Below are 19,349 nucleotides of genomic sequence, written 5' to 3'. Positions count from 1 at the left end.
AACACCAAGACCCACAGCAGCGTTCCATGCAGCCAGCACCGCAGCTGCAGCAGGAGATGCTCAGCCAGGCCAGACCCCGGTGAGCACAGCACTGGGGGCACCGCTGTGACCGGGGGCACCACTCCCACGAGCCCCAGGGAGCCACCCACCTCTGCAGCCCCAACACAACCCCCTGGGAAAGCACCACGGCGGGGGGGGGAACACCAAGCACACTGCGTCCCCCGCTCCTGCAGCCCCCTCGGGGCTCCTCCTCGTCCGCAGCACTGCTCCCAGGTGACAAGGGACCCGCAGTGATGCCTGCTCCCACCCCAGGAGCCCAGAGCTACCCTGCTGCGGGTGGCACGTCTCCCACGGTGCCCACAGCACAACAGGCAGGAGGCAGCACGAATCCTCTCGGAAGCTGTACACGAGAAGCGCTAGCACCATTTCTGCCCTTTTTTCTCCTTTTTTACCAAGCCGAGTGCGTGTGGCAAGGCAGGGATGAGGTACCGTATCAACACCCTCAGCCGCTGTCAGGACCTGGGCAGCTGCCACCAGCCCTTTTAGTGAGATGCCACCTAAACACGCCAAAGTTCGGGGTTAAATTCAGCGTTGCCACATTTGGGAACTGGAAACCAGATTTTGGCGGCTGCCGGTGCACAAGCGTCTCAGCTGATCGTGAGGGTTTTGTTTGTGTTGCCAGAGCAGTGGCACCAGGGGAAGAGCCGCGTTGAGCCACCCTGTGCCTCCGGCTCTGAATTAGCCCTTTTTCTAGACACAGCCCTAATCCCTCCTGACACGGTCCTCCCGCACGCTGCCATGGGGCGCAGGGGCGATGCGGCGGCCAGGACCCCTGGCACGTCCTGCAGAGCCAGCGCAGGACGTGCTGTCCCCAGAGCATGAAGTCCTAGCAGGGCCACATCATGAGGCAGGGCAGCACCGTGCGGGAGGGAGCCCGAGCATCCCTGCTCCATCCCCATCGCCCGGCACCCACGGGTACCCAGTCCCCTGGTGCTCGCGCACAGGAGGCAGAGCAGGACCCTGCTTTTGGGGCAGGTCATGCCCACGCTGTCCCCTGTGCTCGCATCTCTGCGTGGACAAGATGCCTCATCCTCAGCGCTGCACCTCCTGTGCTGTGGGGGGCAAACGCAGCACTGGGTCCCTGCCCTGCCCGTCCCTGCTGCATTTCCATCCTGCCCGGCCCTGGATGCTCCTGGCAGCTCCAGCACAGCCCAGCAGTGATGTGCCAGGCTGGGACAGCTGCCGGCCCAGGGCTCACCTCTGCCGGGTGGGTGGGAAGACAGGGGGGGCTCCATGACCCCCCCGGGCATGGGGCAGGCAAGCACGGGGAGCCCAGCACCCAGAAAGGCCATAAATATGCAAAGTGCTAATCATGCTGTCATGGGAACACAGCGCCTGATCGGAAGAGGGATAAATATTTAGACAGACGCTGTCAGCTCGCCAAGATTTGGCGGTTTTAATGTATGTTATCTTATTTAACTAGAGAACAGGTTTCCTGGAGTTGAGCCTCCCTGGCATGGCCCAGGCAAGGGCAGGTGGGCTGGGTGCACGCCGGTGGTGGGGTACAGCGGCAAGGGGTGACGGGGGGCAGCCACGACTCTGTGCCCCTGTGCCGACGGGAGATCCCTTTGGAGCGAGGGCTCAGCTGATTGATGCTGCCCCTCTAACCCAGCATCTTGCCGCTAGCACCCGCTATATTTATTAATGTGACATCTTCCTCTGCCAGCCCTTTGGGGATGGCATTGGCATGGTCCCTGGGAGGCTCGGAAGAGCCCGCGGCTCCTTGCAACCGGCCAGCCTGGCTCAACGCTCTCAGCAGCCATGGGGTGAGGAGGGGGCCGGGTCCCCCCCCTCCCCGCCTCCGCACAGCTCACATGGGTTTTGCTCCCAGCTCCCTGAAACACGCCCAGCTCCCCAAAACCAGCCCAGCTCCCCGCTTACCTTCCCGAGCCTGGAGGAGAGGAGAATGGAAGCAAACCCAAACCTGAGCCTGGAGAGAGCGGGGCCGTGGGGAGGACGGAGCCGAGTACCCCCAGGGTGGCAGGTGCCACTGTAGCCCGCAGGCCCGTAGCGAGGGTTTTGGGTGCTGCTGCAGGGTTTGGATGCAACCCATCTGCCCACCGCCCCGCTCCGGTGTTCCCCAGCCGTTGCCATGCCAAACCCTCGCTCCTGTCGGTGCGCACGACAGCGCGGCCGTGGGAAGAGTGACGCTGCTCCGTGCACACTCATGTGCACGCTTACACGCACATGCGCACGCTCACACGCTTCCAGAGCCTTCCTCGGTCAGCCCGGCCGAGGACATCCAGGTCCCTCGCACCCAGCCTGGGTCTCCCCCCCCCGGCGTGAGCTGCCCCTCGCCAGAGGCCACGGCACTGCAGCCCCGGGGGCTCCTGCGTGGGGAGGTTGAGGACCACCCCCACCCCCCCGTGCGGCTACAGCCCCCACGGCAGCAGGAGGGGGCTGTTCCTCTGGGGAGAAACGGCCCCTGTCCCCCCCCCGCAGGTCACTGGGGCACACACGGGGCAGCCCCTGGGTAGGGGGGGACCCTTTCCACACCCCACCCAGCTCACCACCACCCACACCCCTGGGGCACCCCACGTCCCCTTACGCCCCCAGGTACCCTTTGGGCATCCCCGCATCCCTCCAGGCTCTGCTGGGCATCCTTGCCGCACCGGTCCCCACTGCGGCACCGGGCATCCCTCCATCCCCCCGGGCATCCCCGCGGCACCGGGCATCCCTCCCATTCCCCCGGGCATCATCCCTACGGCACCGGGCATCCCGGCCACCCCTGCATCCCCGATCCCCCCCCCCTGCGGCCCCGAGCATCCCCGGCTCCCCCGGCCCTTACCGGCAGGTACGGGGGCCGCCGCGGGCACCGCCGGGAGCGGGCGCAAGCGCGGGCACGGACCGCAGCCGCCGCCGTTCTTAAAGGGCCCGGGCGGCTCCGGTGCCACGGCGGCTGCGGGACCGAAGCCGAGGGACAAGCGAGGAGGGGATGCTCCGGCTCCCGCTACCCACCGCGTACAGGCGGGGCGGCACCGGCAGGGCGGGGACCGTGCCCCACTCCCCGGTGCGATACCGGCACGGCGGCGAACACCGGAACCCCGCGGACCCGCCGCTCGCCCGCTTTGCTCCGCGGCTGTTGCGGGCCCAAAGGGTATTCTCGGCCCCGGGACCGCACCGTGGATGCCCGGCGGGCCCAGCCAGCCGTGCCCGGCGTGTTCCCGGTGTTCCCGGTGTTCCCGGTGTTCCCGGTGTTCCCGGTGCCCGCCCCCGCCCCGCGGTGCTCGGCGCTGCACCGCCGCCCCTCAGCGCAGCGCCCCCTGGCGGCGCCGCTGGGAACGAGCTCCCGCTTCCCCCCTCTCCTCTCCCCCCCACGACGTGCCCCGTGGTCTCACCCCACCCCCCCTCCCCGCCCCGCACGTTAGTATCGCCCGCCGCCGCGGCTCTTGCGCATGCGCCTTCCTCCCCTCCCTCCCCTACGGAGGACGCCCCGAGAGGCTGCGCGCTAAGGCGGAGGGCAGCGCGCATGCGCAGAGAGCGGCCCGCGGCTGCCCGGCGCATGCGCAGAGCGAGTCGTGCCCCCCCCCCCCTTGTGCCGGGCGGGATCCGCGCCGGCACCGGCTGCCGGTACCGGGAGAGAGCGCGGGGGGGGGGGAGAATTGGGGCGGGCTCCGAGCTCCCCCGCGCCGCAGCACGGGCAGGGGCGGAGGGGGGTGGGAAGCGCAGGCGCGGACCCACGCGTGGACCGGGACCGGGTCCCTGAGCGGGCGCCGGTGGCGGAACCATGAACGCCGCTCAGGGCACGGTGGGCAGCGACCCCGTTATTTTAGCCACGGCCGGCTACGACCACACGGTGCGGTTCTGGCAGGCGCACAGCGGCATCTGCACCCGCACCGTCCAGCACCAGGACTCCGTATCCTTCAGGGCCGGGGCCGCCCCCGCCGACCCCCGGACACCGATCGCTCGGTGTCGCGCCCCGCGTTTGGGAGCGCTCGGTCTCACCGCTCGGGTCCCGGCTTCTTCTTACCGACCTTAACGGGAGCCTGCAGCAGGTGAACGCCCTGGAGATCACGCCGGACCGCAGCATGATCGCTGCCGCAGGTGAGCCCACCCGATCCCCCCTGCCCCGCCGCCCCGGGCACGGGTCGGGGGAACGTCGGTCACCCCCTGCCCGGTCGTTGTTGCAGGCTACCAGCACATCCGCATGTACGACCTCAACTCCAACAACCCCAACCCCGTCATTAACTACGACGGCGTCAGCAAGAACATCACCTCCGTGGGCTTCCACGAGGACGGGCGGTGGATGTACACGGGCGGGGAGGACTGCATGGCCAGGATTTGGGACCTGAGGTGGGCAGCGGCGGCGGTGTGACCCCCCCAACCCGCCTCCGGCAGCATCCCAGAGAGAGATTGCACGCTCTTAAACACGCTGCTTCCTCACTGTTCTGTTGCAGGTCTCGTAACCTCCAGTGCCAGCGGATTTTCCAGGTGAATGCTCCTATTAACTGTGTCTGCCTGCACCCCAACCAGGTGAGCACCGGCCTCTCCGTGATTTCCCAGCTCGTGCTTTGCCGTGGCTCCTCCGGGTAAACCTGAGGGGCTGAGGAGTTTTATACTGGCGGACGCGGCAAAAAATCTGGGGGCTGGCTGGGGAGGGCGGCCTTCCTGGTGGCACAGACCCGCAAGTTCTTGGTGGCATTGCTGGATAAGCAGCAGCTGGCTTCCCGCATCCAGGCTGCCCATCTGCCTGGTCTCTTGCTGAGCCGCTGGTGCCGGGAGCTTTGGGTCAGTGGGAGAACAGAGCCCACGCAACACGGGAGCTGCCATGACAGATGCACGGTCCCTCCGTCTGCCCCAGGAAAGCCAACGCTGCTTTGTGCGGTGGAGCAGACCTCCCCGAACAGTGGTGCTGGGGGAGAGCAGGTCCCACAGGCTCACGTTGTGCCTGCAGCAGGTGTCCATGCCGCAGCCTGGGGGCTTTGTTCGCTGAGCTCCTTTGCCAGCCAGCACAGTTGTGCTAATTACCTGGTGGCTGTTGCAAAGGGACAGCATAGCGGCTGTGCTGGGCCTCTCATCCCGTAGGAGGAAATACTCCTTTGGGGCCACCTCTATCCCAAGAACATAACCAAGGGGATGTGGTGGAATGTGATGGGAGTGGAACTGGTGGCATGGGGTGGGCTGGGAATCTTGAGAGTGGCACCGCTGCCAAGAAAAAGCATCTCTGGGCCTGTGGCCCCCATTACCTTCAGGACCTTGGTCAGATTTGTTGGAGATTCACCAGTTGGTTCAGAAGCTGTTGGTAAAACAGAGGGATGGCTGGGGCTTGAGAAACGAAGCTAAAAGGGAGTGCAGTGCATTAGAGGGGACGGCGGTGAAAATCAATACATATCATTGCAGTGTTAATAACCTGTCTGGTCCATTTTATATTCACAGTGCTGCAGGGTTTGTTTGCAGACATGGCAGCGCAAACCTTTTTAAAAAGCTGAGTAGTAGAAATGTTTCTTTGCATTTGATTTTGCAAAGGTTTAATTTTGCAAGCCTGGAATTTCGGACCAGATTTGAGATCAGTTATTTGGAACACACTTTACCCAAATACTGCTGATGCACCTATAGTGCCGGTGCTGTGAGAATGCATCATGTTAAAACAAATATTATTGTTGTACATAGATCTTACATGTCAAATAATCACTAGCCAACGTGCTGCTGCGTTGCAGAAGTGTTGGTTTGTGAGCAGAACGCAGTTAATTAGTCCAAAGGTGGCAGTATTTATTCAGATAGCTTCATCGCTCTGCAATTCCCTGCTGCAGTGATGCTGATCTAGTTATCCAAGAGAGATTTCTCATGGCCTGGGTAAAGCCGTGACAGCTTTAGCAATTGCACTTAACACCTGCTAAGAGGGGGCTAAGGATTGAGGCGTCCAGAAGATGCTTCTGCACTGTGCAGTCAGCTAAATATATCGAGCGATGATTGTCTTCCTCAGAAACAAGCCTTTGCTCACAGGTACAAGATTAGCTGCGCCTGATGACCTGATCTCCTCTAGGGATTCTGCTAAAATTATGGACAGCGCAAGACTGTCGATAAAAGCCCTGGTTTTAGTGGAGAGCCGCCAGCATTGTCTTCTGGTCTGAGCATGGGATCGGAGCCAGAACTCCTGCCCTTCAGCTGGCTCTTGTCCTTCCCCTGAGAAGGGGAGCGAGAGAGAGAAAAAAAAAACCACTTAGGCTTGTGTTTTTCAGGTATCTGTACACTCTTGAGTGCTTCAGTTGTTCACTGGCCAACTTGCATCTTAATGCCCGCTTCTCAGATGTGCTGAAAATCATTTGGCTTCTGTGGATGTTGTTTGGAGCTGTAGCTGTGCAACAGTTCTGGAAATCAGGCAGCTGCTGTCTGCTCTGGGGTTTATAAAATTAGCAAACACTTCTGTAAAGGTAAACAGCCTTTTTGCAGAGTGTAACGTGAGATGAGTACTGTGCTTGCTCTCAGCACACAGGGGCAGTCAACAGGCCCCTGGAGCTCTGAAACAGCCCTGTGCTGGGGAATAATTAGGCAGAACAGGACCCTGATGCTTAAAGGCAGAGCAAGGTGCCATGTGGTGCTTCACGGGCATGGGCTGGGCATCAGCTTGCGGGGTTCTCCTCAGAGAGATGAAGCTGCTGTTTTCTTGCAGGCAGAGCTAATTGTGGGTGATCAGAGTGGTGCCATTCACATCTGGGACCTGAAGACTGACCACAACGAGCAGCTGATTCCAGAGCCCGAAGTTTCTGTGAATTCGGTTCACATTGACCCTGATGCCAGTTACATGGCAGCCGTTAACAGCTCGGTGAGCTCTGACAGCCTCGAACATGGGATGGGATTTACGGTGCTCCGGCAGCTGCTGGGCTGTGCCTCCCGTGGGCAGAGGCAGCTGGTCTGCACATACCAACTTTGCTGTGCTGTGGTCGGGCGTGGAAAGTCCAGGCTGCTTTTGGGTGGGTGACCACCAGCCCGGCCACAGATTCCCTTGTCTCACCACAGGGAAATTGCTACGTGTGGAACCTGACGGGTGGCATTGGAGAGGAGGTGACCCAGCTGATCCCCAAGACCAAGATCCCTGCGCACAACCGCTATGCCCTCCAGTGCAAGTTCAGCCCCGACTCCACGTGAGTGCATGCCAGCCCCTCGCCTATCTGCGATGGGAACAGATGATCCTTTCTGGGCAGGCAGAGGCCAGTTGTGCCTCCAGCTGTTGGCTGATGCTGGCTCCACACTGCCCTGCAGGTCCCCTGGGGAGGAGCGGGACCGGAGGCACGGGACATGCCGGCACTGGATTGCTCTCAGTGGCATCCCAGCCTCATGCTCTCAGCCAGCTTTGCAGCTGTGAGCTGTTCTTACAGCTGGGATTGAATTGCTGATCTCCAGGAGCAGTGGCAGACTTGGTGTCCTCCTTCACCAAGTCTGTTTGGCTTGAATCTCATAAAGCAGATGAACGCAGGTCTCCAGTTCATTACTGTTCCAGGCCCACATTAATGAGAGGCCCTTAGGCGCACAGTGTGACTGATAAGGTTGCCCTCGCATGTCTCTTCCTCGCAGGCTCTTAGCTACGTGTTCTGCAGATCAGACGTGTAAGATCTGGAGGACTTCAAACTTCTCTCTGATGACAGAGCTGAGCATTAAGAGCAATAACCCAGGAGAAACGTCTCGGGGCTGGATGTGGGACTGCGCATTCTCTGGGGACTCCCAATACATCGTTACAGGTGAGGCACTGCTGCACTCGTGCCCCTGCCCTTGGCCCACCGCTTGATTTGGACTATGCCAGGCCCCCAGCAGCATGGCCCTGCACTAGCACAAGACTTACCAGTTTCTCTAGCTGGGATATTGCCAAACCCTTGTGCACCAGTGTATGTGAGGTGAGAGCACCCAGCCTCACACCCACAATGCAGTCTACTAACTCCCTTAAGCATTTTGCCTGTGCTGCAGTAGGGCATCTGTTTAAACTGGAGAGATGATCTTCGTGTGCAGTTTATTTCACCTGGTAGCAATGCTGCTTGCAGTACGCAGCATGATAGTCCTTTCAAAATATACATGTTGTAATTTCCACAGTAACTTCTCTCCAACGTAATTAAAACCCCACGTAATACAGGAACGCGCTAAGCTTCTTGCTCTGCACAGCTCTCTTACCTGTCATGAACAGCTCTAACAACTGTGTTGAATGAAGCAAGAAGAAAGTCTTCCTTATAATAATAATAAAGAAAAAAAAAAGTTTAAAGTGTAATGCAATATATCCCACTACTCTTTTCACTTTGTTTCAGCCTCCTCTGACAACCTGGCCAGACTTTGGTGTGTGGAGACAGGAGAGATCAAGAGGGAATACAGCGGCCACCAGAAAGCAGTAGTCTGCCTTGCTTTCAACGACAGTGTGTTGGGATAATGGTCATGTGTGGGAAGGAAAGGACCTCTGCTTGTTTTCCCTTGTCTTACAGTGGCAAGCACCCTCCCTGGAGCCCGAGACACACACTTGTAACCATCCCCTCCTCTGACGGAGAGGACTCGGTCTCTTGCAGAAGCAACTGCATCTGCTTGGAGTGAGACCAGGCTTCAGCTCCGAGCAGATCATTACCGAAACGTGTGTGGCCTCTAAGGGAGGCCACGTGGACAAAAGGGAATGGGAGGGGGAGCCACAGTCCCACAGAGGGAAGCTGAGTACAGTTCAGCTGGAGGAATCCTTGTGGTGTCAGCTGCTGACAGCTTTGTGATGTTCTTGTACCCCAGAGTGGAAAAAAAAAAAAATAAATCAGCCTTTCTAAATGATGGAAGAGGCTGAGCAAAGACAGGAAAGGCAGCTGTTTTCTTGTTTTGCAATCCCTTTATTCAAAGTGTATTTCACAGACTTGCTTGGAGAGCTGCACTCTTATAAAGCCAACCACCCCCCAAAAATTTAATAACCTTGTGTTGAACAGGGCATGTAGCCATAAAACACTAGCTATTCCACGTGATTCCTCTAGGCCCGTATCTCCTAATACCTACGTACAAGATGCAGCCCTGGAGCACAGCTGCAAATAAAATGTCTGTACTGACAGTGCTGAGCAGAGTCCTGTTACTTTTCTAAACTCTCCTGAACTGCAGCATGAAATCAGCAGGAAGCTTTTGGGGGATATTGTAGATATTACCTTCCTTGTTGAAATCAGAGGCTTTTCAGGAATCCAGTTCAAGTATTTAGAGCAGTGAGAGGGCATCTGCAGCTGCAGGACTTACTCGGGGAGGTAATAGAAGCAGATAGACACACAAATGTTGCTTGGAAAACAGATGTCAATGCAAAGGTAGATCAGCCGCTGCTTCCCTGGACCTGCCAAATGAGCAAGGACAAAAGCAGGTGAGATGATTGCTTTTTCAGTCCTGCAGATACTAGTCCCTGGGGAGCCAAACAAGTGGAAAGCCTCAGGGAATGACCTTTCTCATTAAAGCTGGAGTAAGAACAGAATGAGAGCTTGGCAGGCTGCTTTTGGCAAACATGAAGGTGACAAGCCAACAGCATCGCAGGGGACTGCTCTGTGTTGTGGTTGTGCCACGCAAGCAGGCTGTGCTGTGTGGGGAAGGGGGCTCAGAGCCTTTCCCAGCCAGCACCATGGTTCACTGCAGGTTGTGGGTACAAGCCAGCGCTTGGTGATGGCCAAGCAATGGTTTGGTACTGAACCAGAGGTCACCTGTCCCTGTCCTGGGCCTCGGCAGCCTGTCCCGGGATGTACATCAGCTCTTGTGCAGCAGAGCCTGCTCCTCTTAGGGGTACTAGAAACAATTGTGCTTCCCTCTTCTGCAAAGGGACACGTACAACTCACCTTCCCCTCTCCTGACCCAGAAGATGGATGTCTGTTCACACAGGGTCTGGACAGCTTCCCCCAGGCTTTTGGGGTCCACCTCTTCCCCTGCCAGAATGCCCAGGAACTCCCGGTAGTACTCGGTTTCATTATTCTGATGTAGCAGCTGATCAGCCTGAAAGAAACGTCCCTGTTAATTTTGCCCCTCCTGGCGCTGCCCTCCAGCCCCGCAGAACTGCTCTTGCTCTCAAGGCACCCAGGGAGCACTCCCTACCCCAGCAGTAAGGGCAGGTTTCTCCCGACGGCTGCCTCATCCCACCAGCCTACTGGGATGCTCGCCCTGGCCGAAGCAGCCTCCCAGGGGTGAGGCTGGAGCAGGGACAGCCCGTGGCCCCTCGCTAGCCCTGCAGCTTGGGAAGCGGGGCACGCAGTTCCTCCCGGGCCCCTCGCTGGGCTGCTTTGTCCCCGGACCTGGAGCTAAAACACCCCGTTGTGCCAGGTATCACAACAGCCACAGCCCGCTGGCAGAGGAGCATCGGTCTGACCTGCGTCTGCCTACCCAGTGCCACTGGCACCCCCGGGCTTCGGCTGCATCCCCGCCACGGTGACCCACGGCAGCCCTGTCCCCTCTCCACACTCAGCAGCGGAGTCCCTGGCACCAGGTGTGATGCAAATTGGTGTCATTTAGCCCCGTGGTGCCTGGGACAGGACAAGGCTGAGCTGGGGCTCCTCAGTGCCAGGTCCCGTTCGATGGGCGAGTGGGCTGCTGGCAGCCCCGGCACCACCAATTCTTTTACTTCCATTAAGGAGCCTCAGAGCCAGGCAGATGCTTTCTTCTTGCATCCCCTTTGGTAGCCTCCTCTCATGGATGCCGTGTTCCTACGCTCCTCTGGGTTAAACCCTGCCCATCGCTTCCCAGCTGGGTGGGAGCGACAGGCAAGGGACAAGGAGCCCCCCCAGGAGCCCCCAAGGAAATGGAAAGCAGATGGCAGGGGCACAAAAAATGGGGCCTTCTGTCTTCTTGAAACAGAATCTGCCCCGCGCCCACGCATCCATTAACGTTTTGTTCAGAGGGTCTGTATAGATGATTTACTCCAACTTTTTCCCCTGTGAATTGCTAACAAACCCCCTTTGTTTTTTGTTCCCCAGAATTTTGAGCAAGTAACAGAATCCAGTGGGAGCGGGTCCTGCGAGAGCCCTGCTATTCACCTCTGTGGGACACAGCCCCCTTCCCCGACCTGCAACTCTGCCGTTTCCTGCAGAAGATAGGATATTGGTAAAACCGGGAGTTACTGCTCTGAGCTCTCATGCTGAGCCCAGCACTGCAAGGCAGAGTTCTGTTCCTATGCACGACACCAACCCAGCCCTTCCCCAAGCAGAATCGCACAGAACAGGGGGCTGCCGCTGCTACCCCCGGCTGGGAGAGCCTGTGCTCTCATTTAGCCACACTTGGGATGCTGGTGTGCAAAAGTCACCACTGAGAACACAAATCCATGCAGAAAAGGGCCTTCAGCTAGCCAGGACCCCGTGCAAAGCCCAATTCATCACCCCCGTCCGCTCAGCCGCCCCGGGGAACGGCCGCAGCAGCTGCTCACTCTCTGCTCAGACGTGTTGAGGGATGTCTGTAGGGTCTGGATGTCCCAGGCGTCCATCCTCCTCAGGTAGCACGTATGCTGCTCCATAGGCTTGTAACACACGTAGCCCTGCGAGACAGATCATGTCCCCTTACAGCAGGCAGTGGCATGCACCCGCAGCTGTCTTAAGAGCCACAAAAATGGACATTCCTCCTTTTGCCCTGCGTTCTCTTTCCTAACTAAAGGTGCAGAGAAAGGCACCAAACGGTAGCTGGTTGATGTTTTTCCTGGCCTGCACCTCCCGCTCCCACCCCAGCAGCTCTTCTCTCAGCAGCCTGGGCTCCTCTGCTCGCTTCCACACTAGCGAGGCAGGTAATTATCCCAACACACTTACGTTCCTGCTGTCATACAGCACCACGGTGGTGTGGTTACTCTGCGAGGTTACGTAGTAGGTCACGGTGCTCCTGGACTTATCCACTAAGGCTGTCTGATTCCTCAGGGGGTCTTGCTGGCCCTGGAGCGTTAGCCGGATAAGCTGCGAGCTAGCCTGGGCACAAAGAGAGGGAGGGCAGCACCAACCATCAGCTGTTCAGTGCTCGCAGGCAGCGTCTCCCCGCCGACATCCCCACCCGGAACCTTCGCCGGCTGGCCTGAATTTTTAGCAACAGAGAGAAGCAAGCTCTGACCCAAGGGAGGGGAGCAGATCCATGAAGCAGACCGCTCTCCATCAGACAGGGCTGAGGGAGAGGTACCGGTGCCCCTCACGCCGAAGGCACCCACCCTGCCTGGCACCAGGGTGCTGGAGGAAAGGGCCAGGGGTCTTGCCAGCCTCTGCCGCAGCCGCACGCGGGGGGAGGCTGGGATCTGCCTCCCCAGCCAGCACAGCTCACTGGCATCAAACGGGCTCCCCCTCCTTGCCTCAGAGGCCACAGCCACACGTTGGAACGTGCCTGCTTAGCAAAATACCAGCTTGTGGCTATATTTACCAGCAATGCGCTGAAGTTCCTCTAATTTAAGCAACGGTTTCTGGCAGGCGCGTTGCAGGGGTGAGACAGGCGCTGCTCAGCTCGCTGCCTGCAGCGCTGCCAGCACCCTCCTGCCCTTCTGCCTGCAGGCTGCCTGCATCTTCCAGAGACGGGAATCGCCCAAACCCAGCCCTGATCCCAGCTCATTCATCTCTCCCAACAAGTGTTTCTAACAAAAATAAGGGCTGCGGGCAGGAGGTGGCTTCCTGCCTCGATCGGGATCCCTTACCTGGGCAGAGCTGGGGGAGAAGCTGAGAACCCCCACGACGCTGATGCCAACTACTGCAAAAAACAAGGCAACGGACAAGATGATCCAGAACGTCCTGGATGGAGCTGTGAAGTGTGCTGCGGTCCTCCTGTCCTGGGAACCAAGGCAAAAAAAGGAAAGAACAGGAGTGAAGATCAACCCTTCTGCTGGTTATTCTTCTTCACCATGAAATGTACTTCCCGCTCGTGACTCAAATAATCGTGCAAACTGCTGGTGTTTGAGTGCAGAACTGCCAGAACATCGCAGCAGCCCCGGAATAATGTTGCTTTTATCCCACAGTGCTGGAGTTTCAGATCCAACATCCTGGTAACCAGCACTCCCACAGTCGAGCACTTTCCTCCTGCAGCCAGGGAAGCACGCAAATGCTGCAGACCCACTGAGGAATGGCTGCAGCAGGAAGCTTTCCACAAACAGGGGCTGCTGCTGCTGCGATTTAGCAACAAATTAAATTATTTTGCTTTATAGCAGAAATGCCCAGGAGAACCATCAGCATTCAAAACAGACCCCATGCGGAGCGATCCTGCTTCCTTGCCCCAACATGTATTTCGTGGTTTTTTATTTTCCTGATAAGTTGTTCTCCATGCAGACCAAGCTGTTACTTGAAGCAAAAAAAGCTTGGTAGTCATGTGGCACTTCTAGTGGCTCTACTAAAACTTACTTTAATTCTTATATTGAAACAATTAAATTTAACTTAATGGCACATAAAATTATTTTTACAAACCAGAAAGAATGCACTTTCAATAATCTCAACTGTACAGCCCACACTTAAGAAATCTAATCTGTTTCTCAATCCTCTAAAGCACATAAAGAAATTCAATAAATGCCCATGGTTAGATTTGCTACAGCCGCACAAGGAAGGGGCTCTTCAAGCCTCTGGGTCAGTTACTGATCTTTTTCTGTAATAGGTAACTTCCAGATATATTCCACCAGAAAAGCAGCGAGTCTTAATGAAGTTAAAGCTGAAAGCTTCTCAATTCAAACGCAATAGAGCCCAAGCCCTACAGTAATGGGCAAGTTTTCTATAGCTAACAAAACTCCCTTGGGTGGGAAAGGTGCAAATAAAGAAATCCAGTGACTCCTGTCCCTCGGCAGGCCGCAGTTCACACGTGCACACGCATCCCAAGCAGCTCTGCAGCACGCAAGCAGGGGTTCTTTGGCACCTCTAACCTGACCTGCCTTGTTACATGACTGGTTTATGCCGTGTAAGTCCGGGCATATGCCACTCAGTCCAGGTGACAGAGTCAGCTGCCTTACAAGGAGCTGAACTGAGGGGTGCTGAGGTTGGGGATGAACAAAATCTTACCAGGACCCACGGGAACGGCAGGAGTGCAGCCCCTTCCAAAGAGGAATCAAGCAAGCACAGAGGAGGGACTCTATGACACCTGAGGGACCAGGGATACTCACTGCAGAGACAGCATCGCCGGTGCCAGTCCTACCCTCCATCCTCCACTTCAGATGAGGAGCTCGCTCCTGCAGCTCTGCCTTCTGACAACACACAGACTGTGCATCATCCCCAACTCCAGGCACGCCTGGGAAACCTAAGCGTGCATCCACGAAATGTAAATACGTGTCCGTCACGGCCAAAGGGCTTCCCAGCCAGGAGTTCCTCAACTCAGATCTACAGGGAGGGTGAAACTGTAGAGCTGCCACCTGGGGAGAGGAGAAGGGAAAGGGAGGTAAAACCCAGGGCTGCCGAGCGATGCTGTCAGTGCATAAAACCGCTCTTCCTGCTCACCTTGTGAGCCGGCTGGCGGGGGGCAGGTAGATGACAATCGGGGGCTTTGTGTCAGTCCTCCCTGCTGGCAGGCCCTAATAGCAGGACCGGGTAAGTCTCATTAAGAGACACAATGAATAGAGAAAAGTGGCAGCCTGCCCTTGTCATCAGTTATTTCTACATTTCAACGTGAACTTTGTGCTGCCTGAGCTCTGTGGGCTGCAGCCAACTGTTTATCCTGCAGACTGCTGCCCTGCAAGCCTTGGCTGCACAGACACGCTTGTGTTCCACCTACGGACCTCGCTTCATTCAGACCCCAGGAAAAAGGATCTCTGCTACAAAGTCATCGCCATAACCTGAGCTGCGCTCATGCCAACACCCGTGTCCCGTGATGAGAAACACCCCACAGGGAACAGTGTTCCCAGGTCGCCAGACCGTGGTTTTTCTCAGCAGTCCAGGTGCCCCCGAGAGAGCTTTGTGTTTTTGAGACCTGCCAGCCAGACGTAACCAAGTGAATGGAGGCAAGGAAAAGCTCAAGAGAATTCCTTCACATGGTGTCTATCAAGGGAAAATACAGCTTTCAGACATTTTCCCATCAAGCACGGCCCAGGACTGATCAAACTCAGCCAAGAGGGCAGTTCATCCTGGAATTTCTCATCATCAAAGTACTAGCAATCCCTCTCCCCACTCAGCCTCTTTCCTTCTGCAAGTCAAACATGAGCTATTTCGCTAGAAGATCACCATCTCATCCCAGCACGCTGCTTCTGTGGGACGTGAACTCAAACTCTGGACAAATACACACCTGAAGGCTGCAGCCAGCGAGAGTCAAACCACCATCACAGTCACTGCTTTAAAACAGCAAAACCGAGAAGGCAAGTCCGCAGCGTCCTGTGCTGCAGCTCTGACGAGAACAGGAACCATGTTGAAACGGCCAACCCACCAGTTCTGCTTCTGCAAACAGACACTGGAGAGCAGGCAGCGCTCCTCACAGAATAGCCTGCTAGCTGGCTTCTGCTGCAGCACAGCTTAGCTCAAGAAATTTGAAAAACAAGCTGCGACACGCACGCAGGGTGTTCTCTCCCCCGAGATTTTAACAGCCACACAGCAGACACTTTCTCACTTTAATTTATACCCTGCCCAATATGTGGCACAGGAACGAAGCAAAACCCTCTATAAAACATTGTTTGTGAAAGGATTATTGCATTCTGCTCTGTGCTGTACTCTTACTCAAAGAGGCAAATCCCAGCCCACGCTAAGAGCCCCAGACAGCTCTGGGACCTGAACCAAAGAAATACACTCCAGGATTTGGATTTCTTTCCCTGATACTGCATGTGAGGAGTAAAGATGATAAACACAAACTGCATGCCTAACTCCAGAAACGTCCACACAGTACAGCTGCAGCAAAGCTCCCAGAGAAGACTATGAAATAAGACAACGCCAGGGGAAAGCAGGTTTGTAAGTTTAATGTGAATTCAAGTAGAGGCTTAAAAACCGTTTGGAAGTTGATACAGAGTTTTGAAGCACGATTGACACCTTCGCCAGTACATCTCAGCATACGTGAATCGAGGTAATGGTTCCCTTGTACAGTGAAGAGTACTTGGCAGGGACAGTGCGCTGCTTGAACAAGGCTGAATGCCTCTCCTGGCGTTTACTACTTGACTTGACATATTCTGAAATTATAAGCACCAGATACAGGAACTGAATCAAAGAACACATTGCTAAGTCAGACCCTACCCCCAGTAAATCCATAATGTCCATTTCCACGTTACCCAGATAAAGTGGAAGTTCTATCTGTAAGTATTTCTCTGTGACTCTACACAGTCACAGCCCTCCAGCTGGAGACAGGAACAGGGAAGAGATTATCCACGCTTCCTTACACAACTCTGAGTTACAAACGAACACCCGTTTACAAGAGCAGCTAATCTGGTAACACCAAAAGACAGTATGAACTGCACGGTTATTGCTGTACAGACAGTGTGGCAAGTCTACTCGTTTCAAGTGTCCGAGTGGAAGGAAATGGCGTCGACACACTGCTAGAGCTATCCAGCTGAACAGTGGGAGATGAAGGAAGGCCAGTGTTCAAATTTAACTACCGATAGTGGAATCTATGGAATAAAAGCATGTTATTTGCATATATAATTTTTCACTTAATTCTGTAATGCAAAAGCTTTCAGCTGTGGCCTTCGATTTAACCAGCATAAAAACCTACCCCATAGCCTGAGCTGTGCATCACCCAAACCCGCCTCGAGATCACAATGAAATCATCACCTGAGCAAGCAAGCACTCCTCTTCAGACAAGCAACTGGTGCCAGGCCCCCTTACCAGACACACATGGAAGATATTATTAACCCCAGCTATTTAAAGGAAGCACGTGCCATCGTCACACACAGCCAGTACTCTCACAGGATTATTTTGGTGGAAAGCCGTACTGTGTACTGCATCCATCCCCTGCGGACTGAGTGTCAATTCAGATTCTGCAGCTAAAGCCAAAGTAAGCGGCTATTTTGATGCTGAGGGAAGCACAAGAACTAACTCGGTACTAATTGATCCAGTTATTTCTGGGAAGCAGCAGTAGTGAAGGACAGTCCTATGTGGATACAGACTTTCTGCATTATCAAATGCAAAAGCTTAGGAGAATTAAATCTACTGTGATCAGTGAAGTACATTCCTCTTATCCTCCCTTCTGGGAAACAAGATATATTATCATATACTATACTTAAATTTATAATTTAAATATATTCTGATATATATTTAGGATCAGGGTAGTTCTTGTATGTACATGTACTTTACACATACATCCAACGCTTGGACAAATACAGTATACAGAAGACACCGTTTCTATTTTGTGAGTGGAATCATCCTAATCTGCATCACAAGTGCAATTTGCAATGGTCAAATAAAGGAGACGGATTTCAGTTTCTGCGACTGGATGTCGCGCTTGCAGCAGGCTGTACTACTAAACAGGACCCCATCCGGAAAAAAAGGGGGGGGGGGGCGAAGGGGGACTCCGTCTAAAGCCAAACACTAATTCTGCCAGCCACCGCAAGCATTTCCAAACACAGCTGCTAAGTTACTACACACTCCAAGAGTCATTTCCCTGAATAAACCAGACTGAGCCACAGCCTGTCCAGGCGAGGACACACCGCAAGACGTTGGGTTCTTTTCCTCAGATCAACCAGCTCTACTTTCCTCAACTCAGTCTAGAGGACAACGTGACATCAAGTATCACAAACATTTGGATAGATGTGTTGCTTATAATTTAAAAAAACCCCAAAACCCAAGCCACCAAGACTTGGGTGACACCGTAATGCCCTCTTCGTTTCAAAGTGCATTTAAAGACTGAGATGTAAACAACATCGTATTGAGAGGACAGGAAGGTTAAAAAGCTAAGGGTTACTAACTCTGGGTGGTATCCTAGCGAGTACGTTACTGCCACAGGGTGATTAACAGGGGCCCTCCTCGGGTAGCGCTGCAGAGGCTGCAAGCATTTTGCTCTATTAATCCCCCAGTGCTGGGAGAAGGTCGGCTATGCTATCGACATAGTAATCGGGAACCAGGCTCTGCCTGGCGGGACAGTCGCTCTCCTGGTGGCCCTTCACTTCGTCCAGCGTGGTGACCCCGGTAAGCGTCAGCAGGGTGGTGAGCCCGCAGCTGTTGCCCATGAGGATGTCTGTGTCCAGCCGATCTCCCACCATGATGGTACGAGCGGGATCGATGTTGAACTCGCTCACCACACAATCAAACATGTACCGGTTGGGCTTTCCTACGATGAACGCCTCGCGCTGGGCTGCCGTCTCCACTGCTTTTACCAGGCAGCCAGTCCCTAGGGAAAGAAGAGAAAAAATCACTGATTAGAGACTGCAGAAGACTCTCGCCCACAGGGGCTGGTGCAAAACCGCACGGCGCAGCTTCAGATGGGACAGGCAGAGGAACAGGTCAGCGCCAGGAGGCAGGAATGCTGTCCCACATCGAGATCAAAAAGGAACCGCTACTCCCCGACTACAGGATCAACAAGGATTCTCCCTCTTTCGGGGGACTGCAAGGAGGAGGAGGCCCAGACGCCCCAGGACTCACCACGGGCAGCTCTGAACGGGCCGGGGCCACCTCCCCGCGCCCGCCGGGCGGCAGACGAGGCACCGGCCGCCCCCCACCCCCGGTGTCCCCCTCCCAGCCCCGCGCACCGGGGATGGCGGTGCCGCCCTCGAGCGGGAGGCGGTGGTCGCGGTTGGTGCCGACGAGGAGGCAGTCGGGGCCGCCCCGCAGGAGGTATCGCAGGGCCTGGCAGAGCTTGGCGTAGCTGAAGTGCTCGTCGAAACCCACCAGGACGGCGCGGACGGCGGGATCGAGCGGCGCCTGGGCCCAGTCGGCGGGCGCGGGACCGGGCAGGGCGGCGGGGCCGGGCCCCAGGTGCGGGACACCGACGGCCTCCAGCTCGGCGGCCAGCGCGGGGCTGCCCAGCACGTAGGCGGCGGCGCCGAGCGGCAGGGCCTGGCGGAGGTAGCGGGCGGCGCAGTAGGCCGAGCCGAAGACGTGCCGGGGCTCGGCGGGGGGGAAGCCCAGCCGCCGCAGTTTCTCGGTGTAGGCCGCGCGCGTCCGGCTGCTGTTGTTGGTCACGTAGCAGAGGCGTTTGCCCGCCGCCGCCAACCGGCCCAAGGCCGCCGCCGCGCCGCCCACCGCCGCTTCTCCCCGCCACAGCACGCCGTCGCAGTCGAAGAGCAGCGTGTCGGCGGCGCCCAGCACGGCGCGGGCCGCCTCGGCCTCCAACCGCCGGCACCGCCGCGGTCCGCCGCCCGCCATGGCCGCCATCGCCGCGCCTCAGCCGCGCGCCCCGCCCTCCCCGGCCGCTCCCATTGGCCGCGCCGCGGCCCGGCCCCGCGCCCCTCATTGGGCGGCGGCGGCGTGCCGCGCCCCGCCCACCCCGCCGCCCTCTCCCCGCCTTTCCGCACGGCGCCACCGACGGCGCCCGGCTCGCTC

At 56.8% G+C, this 19,349-nt stretch overlaps 3 protein-coding genes across 5 annotated transcripts; 1 reads left to right on the top strand and 2 right to left on the bottom strand.

The window, feature by feature from the left end:
• Window positions 1-3,599: 3,599 nt before the first annotated feature.
• On the top strand, window positions 3,600-9,056 carry MLST8 (MTOR associated protein, LST8 homolog). Its single transcript, XM_075058958.1, has 8 exons — window positions 3,600-3,916; window positions 4,053-4,104; window positions 4,191-4,353; window positions 4,458-4,533; window positions 6,671-6,823; window positions 7,018-7,142; window positions 7,573-7,736; window positions 8,292-9,056. The coding sequence occupies exons 1-8, from the start codon at window positions 3,788-3,790 to the stop codon at window positions 8,408-8,410; spliced, it is 981 nt and encodes a 326-aa protein (XP_074915059.1). The 5' UTR covers window positions 3,600-3,787; the 3' UTR covers window positions 8,411-9,056.
• On the bottom strand, window positions 9,031-11,895 carry BRICD5 (BRICHOS domain containing 5). The gene is made up of 4 exons (XM_075058961.1): window positions 11,763-11,895; window positions 11,390-11,497; window positions 9,816-9,969; window positions 9,031-9,325 (listed from the first exon to the last, which is right to left on the bottom strand). Exons 2-4 carry the CDS (start codon window positions 11,474-11,476, stop codon window positions 9,231-9,233), a joined length of 336 nt encoding a protein of 111 aa, XP_074915062.1. The 5' UTR covers window positions 11,477-11,497; window positions 11,763-11,895; the 3' UTR covers window positions 9,031-9,230.
• A 730-nt stretch (window positions 11,896-12,625) lies between these two features.
• On the bottom strand, window positions 12,626-19,189 carry PGP (phosphoglycolate phosphatase). 3 transcript variants are annotated; one of them, XR_012654594.1, is made up of 3 exons: window positions 18,557-19,189; window positions 17,777-18,198; window positions 12,626-12,754 (listed from the first exon to the last, which is right to left on the bottom strand). XR_012654594.1 is itself a non-coding variant. In XM_075058960.1 (2 exons), exons 1-2 carry the CDS (start codon window positions 19,179-19,181, stop codon window positions 17,873-17,875), a joined length of 951 nt encoding a protein of 316 aa, XP_074915061.1. In that variant the 5' UTR covers window positions 19,182-19,189; the 3' UTR covers window positions 15,818-17,872. The 3 variants fall into 3 exon arrangements, 1 of the variants encoding a protein (XP_074915061.1); XR_012654595.1 differs by lacking the exon at window positions 12,626-12,754 and adding an exon at window positions 14,196-14,311; XM_075058960.1 differs by lacking the exon at window positions 12,626-12,754 and having other exon boundaries at window positions 15,818-18,198.
• Window positions 19,190-19,349: the final 160 nt, after the last annotated feature.

This window comes from Buteo buteo, chromosome 27 (assembly GCF_964188355.1).
Source record: "Buteo buteo chromosome 27, bButBut1.hap1.1, whole genome shotgun sequence".
Taxonomy (NCBI): domain Eukaryota; kingdom Metazoa; phylum Chordata; class Aves; order Accipitriformes; family Accipitridae; genus Buteo; species Buteo buteo.
Note: the sequence above shows the minus strand (reverse complement) of the source record. Positions and strands in the feature narration are given on the sequence as shown.

Excerpts from the sequence above, each read along its gene's own strand:
- MLST8 (XM_075058958.1), top strand. The coding sequence starts at position 3,788 with ATGAACGCCGCTCAGGGCACGGTGGGCAGCGACCCCGTTATTTTAGCC. Across the intron at positions 3,917-4,052 it reads CCGTCCAGCACCAGGACTCC|CAGGTGAACGCCCTGGAGAT; the intron begins GTATCCTTCAGG and ends GGGAGCCTGCAG. Across the intron at positions 7,143-7,572 it reads AAGTTCAGCCCCGACTCCAC|GCTCTTAGCTACGTGTTCTG; the intron begins GTGAGTGCATGC and ends TCTTCCTCGCAG.
- BRICD5 (XM_075058961.1), bottom strand. The coding sequence starts at position 11,476 with ATGGAGCAGCATACGTGCTACCTGAGGAGGATGGACGCCTGGGACATC. Across the intron at positions 9,970-11,389 it reads TCAACACGTCTGAGCAGAGA|GCTGATCAGCTGCTACATCA; the intron begins GTGAGCAGCTGC and ends CGTTTCTTTCAG. Across the intron at positions 9,326-9,815 it reads CTGGGTCAGGAGAGGGGAAG|GTCCAGGGAAGCAGCGGCTG; the intron begins GTGAGTTGTACG and ends CTCATTTGGCAG.
- PGP (XM_075058960.1), bottom strand. The coding sequence starts at position 19,181 with ATGGCGGCCATGGCGGGCGGCGGACCGCGGCGGTGCCGGCGGTTGGAG. Across the intron at positions 18,199-18,556 it reads GGGCGGCACCGCCATCCCCG|GGACTGGCTGCCTGGTAAAA; the intron begins GTGCGCGGGGCT and ends TTCTTTCCCTAG.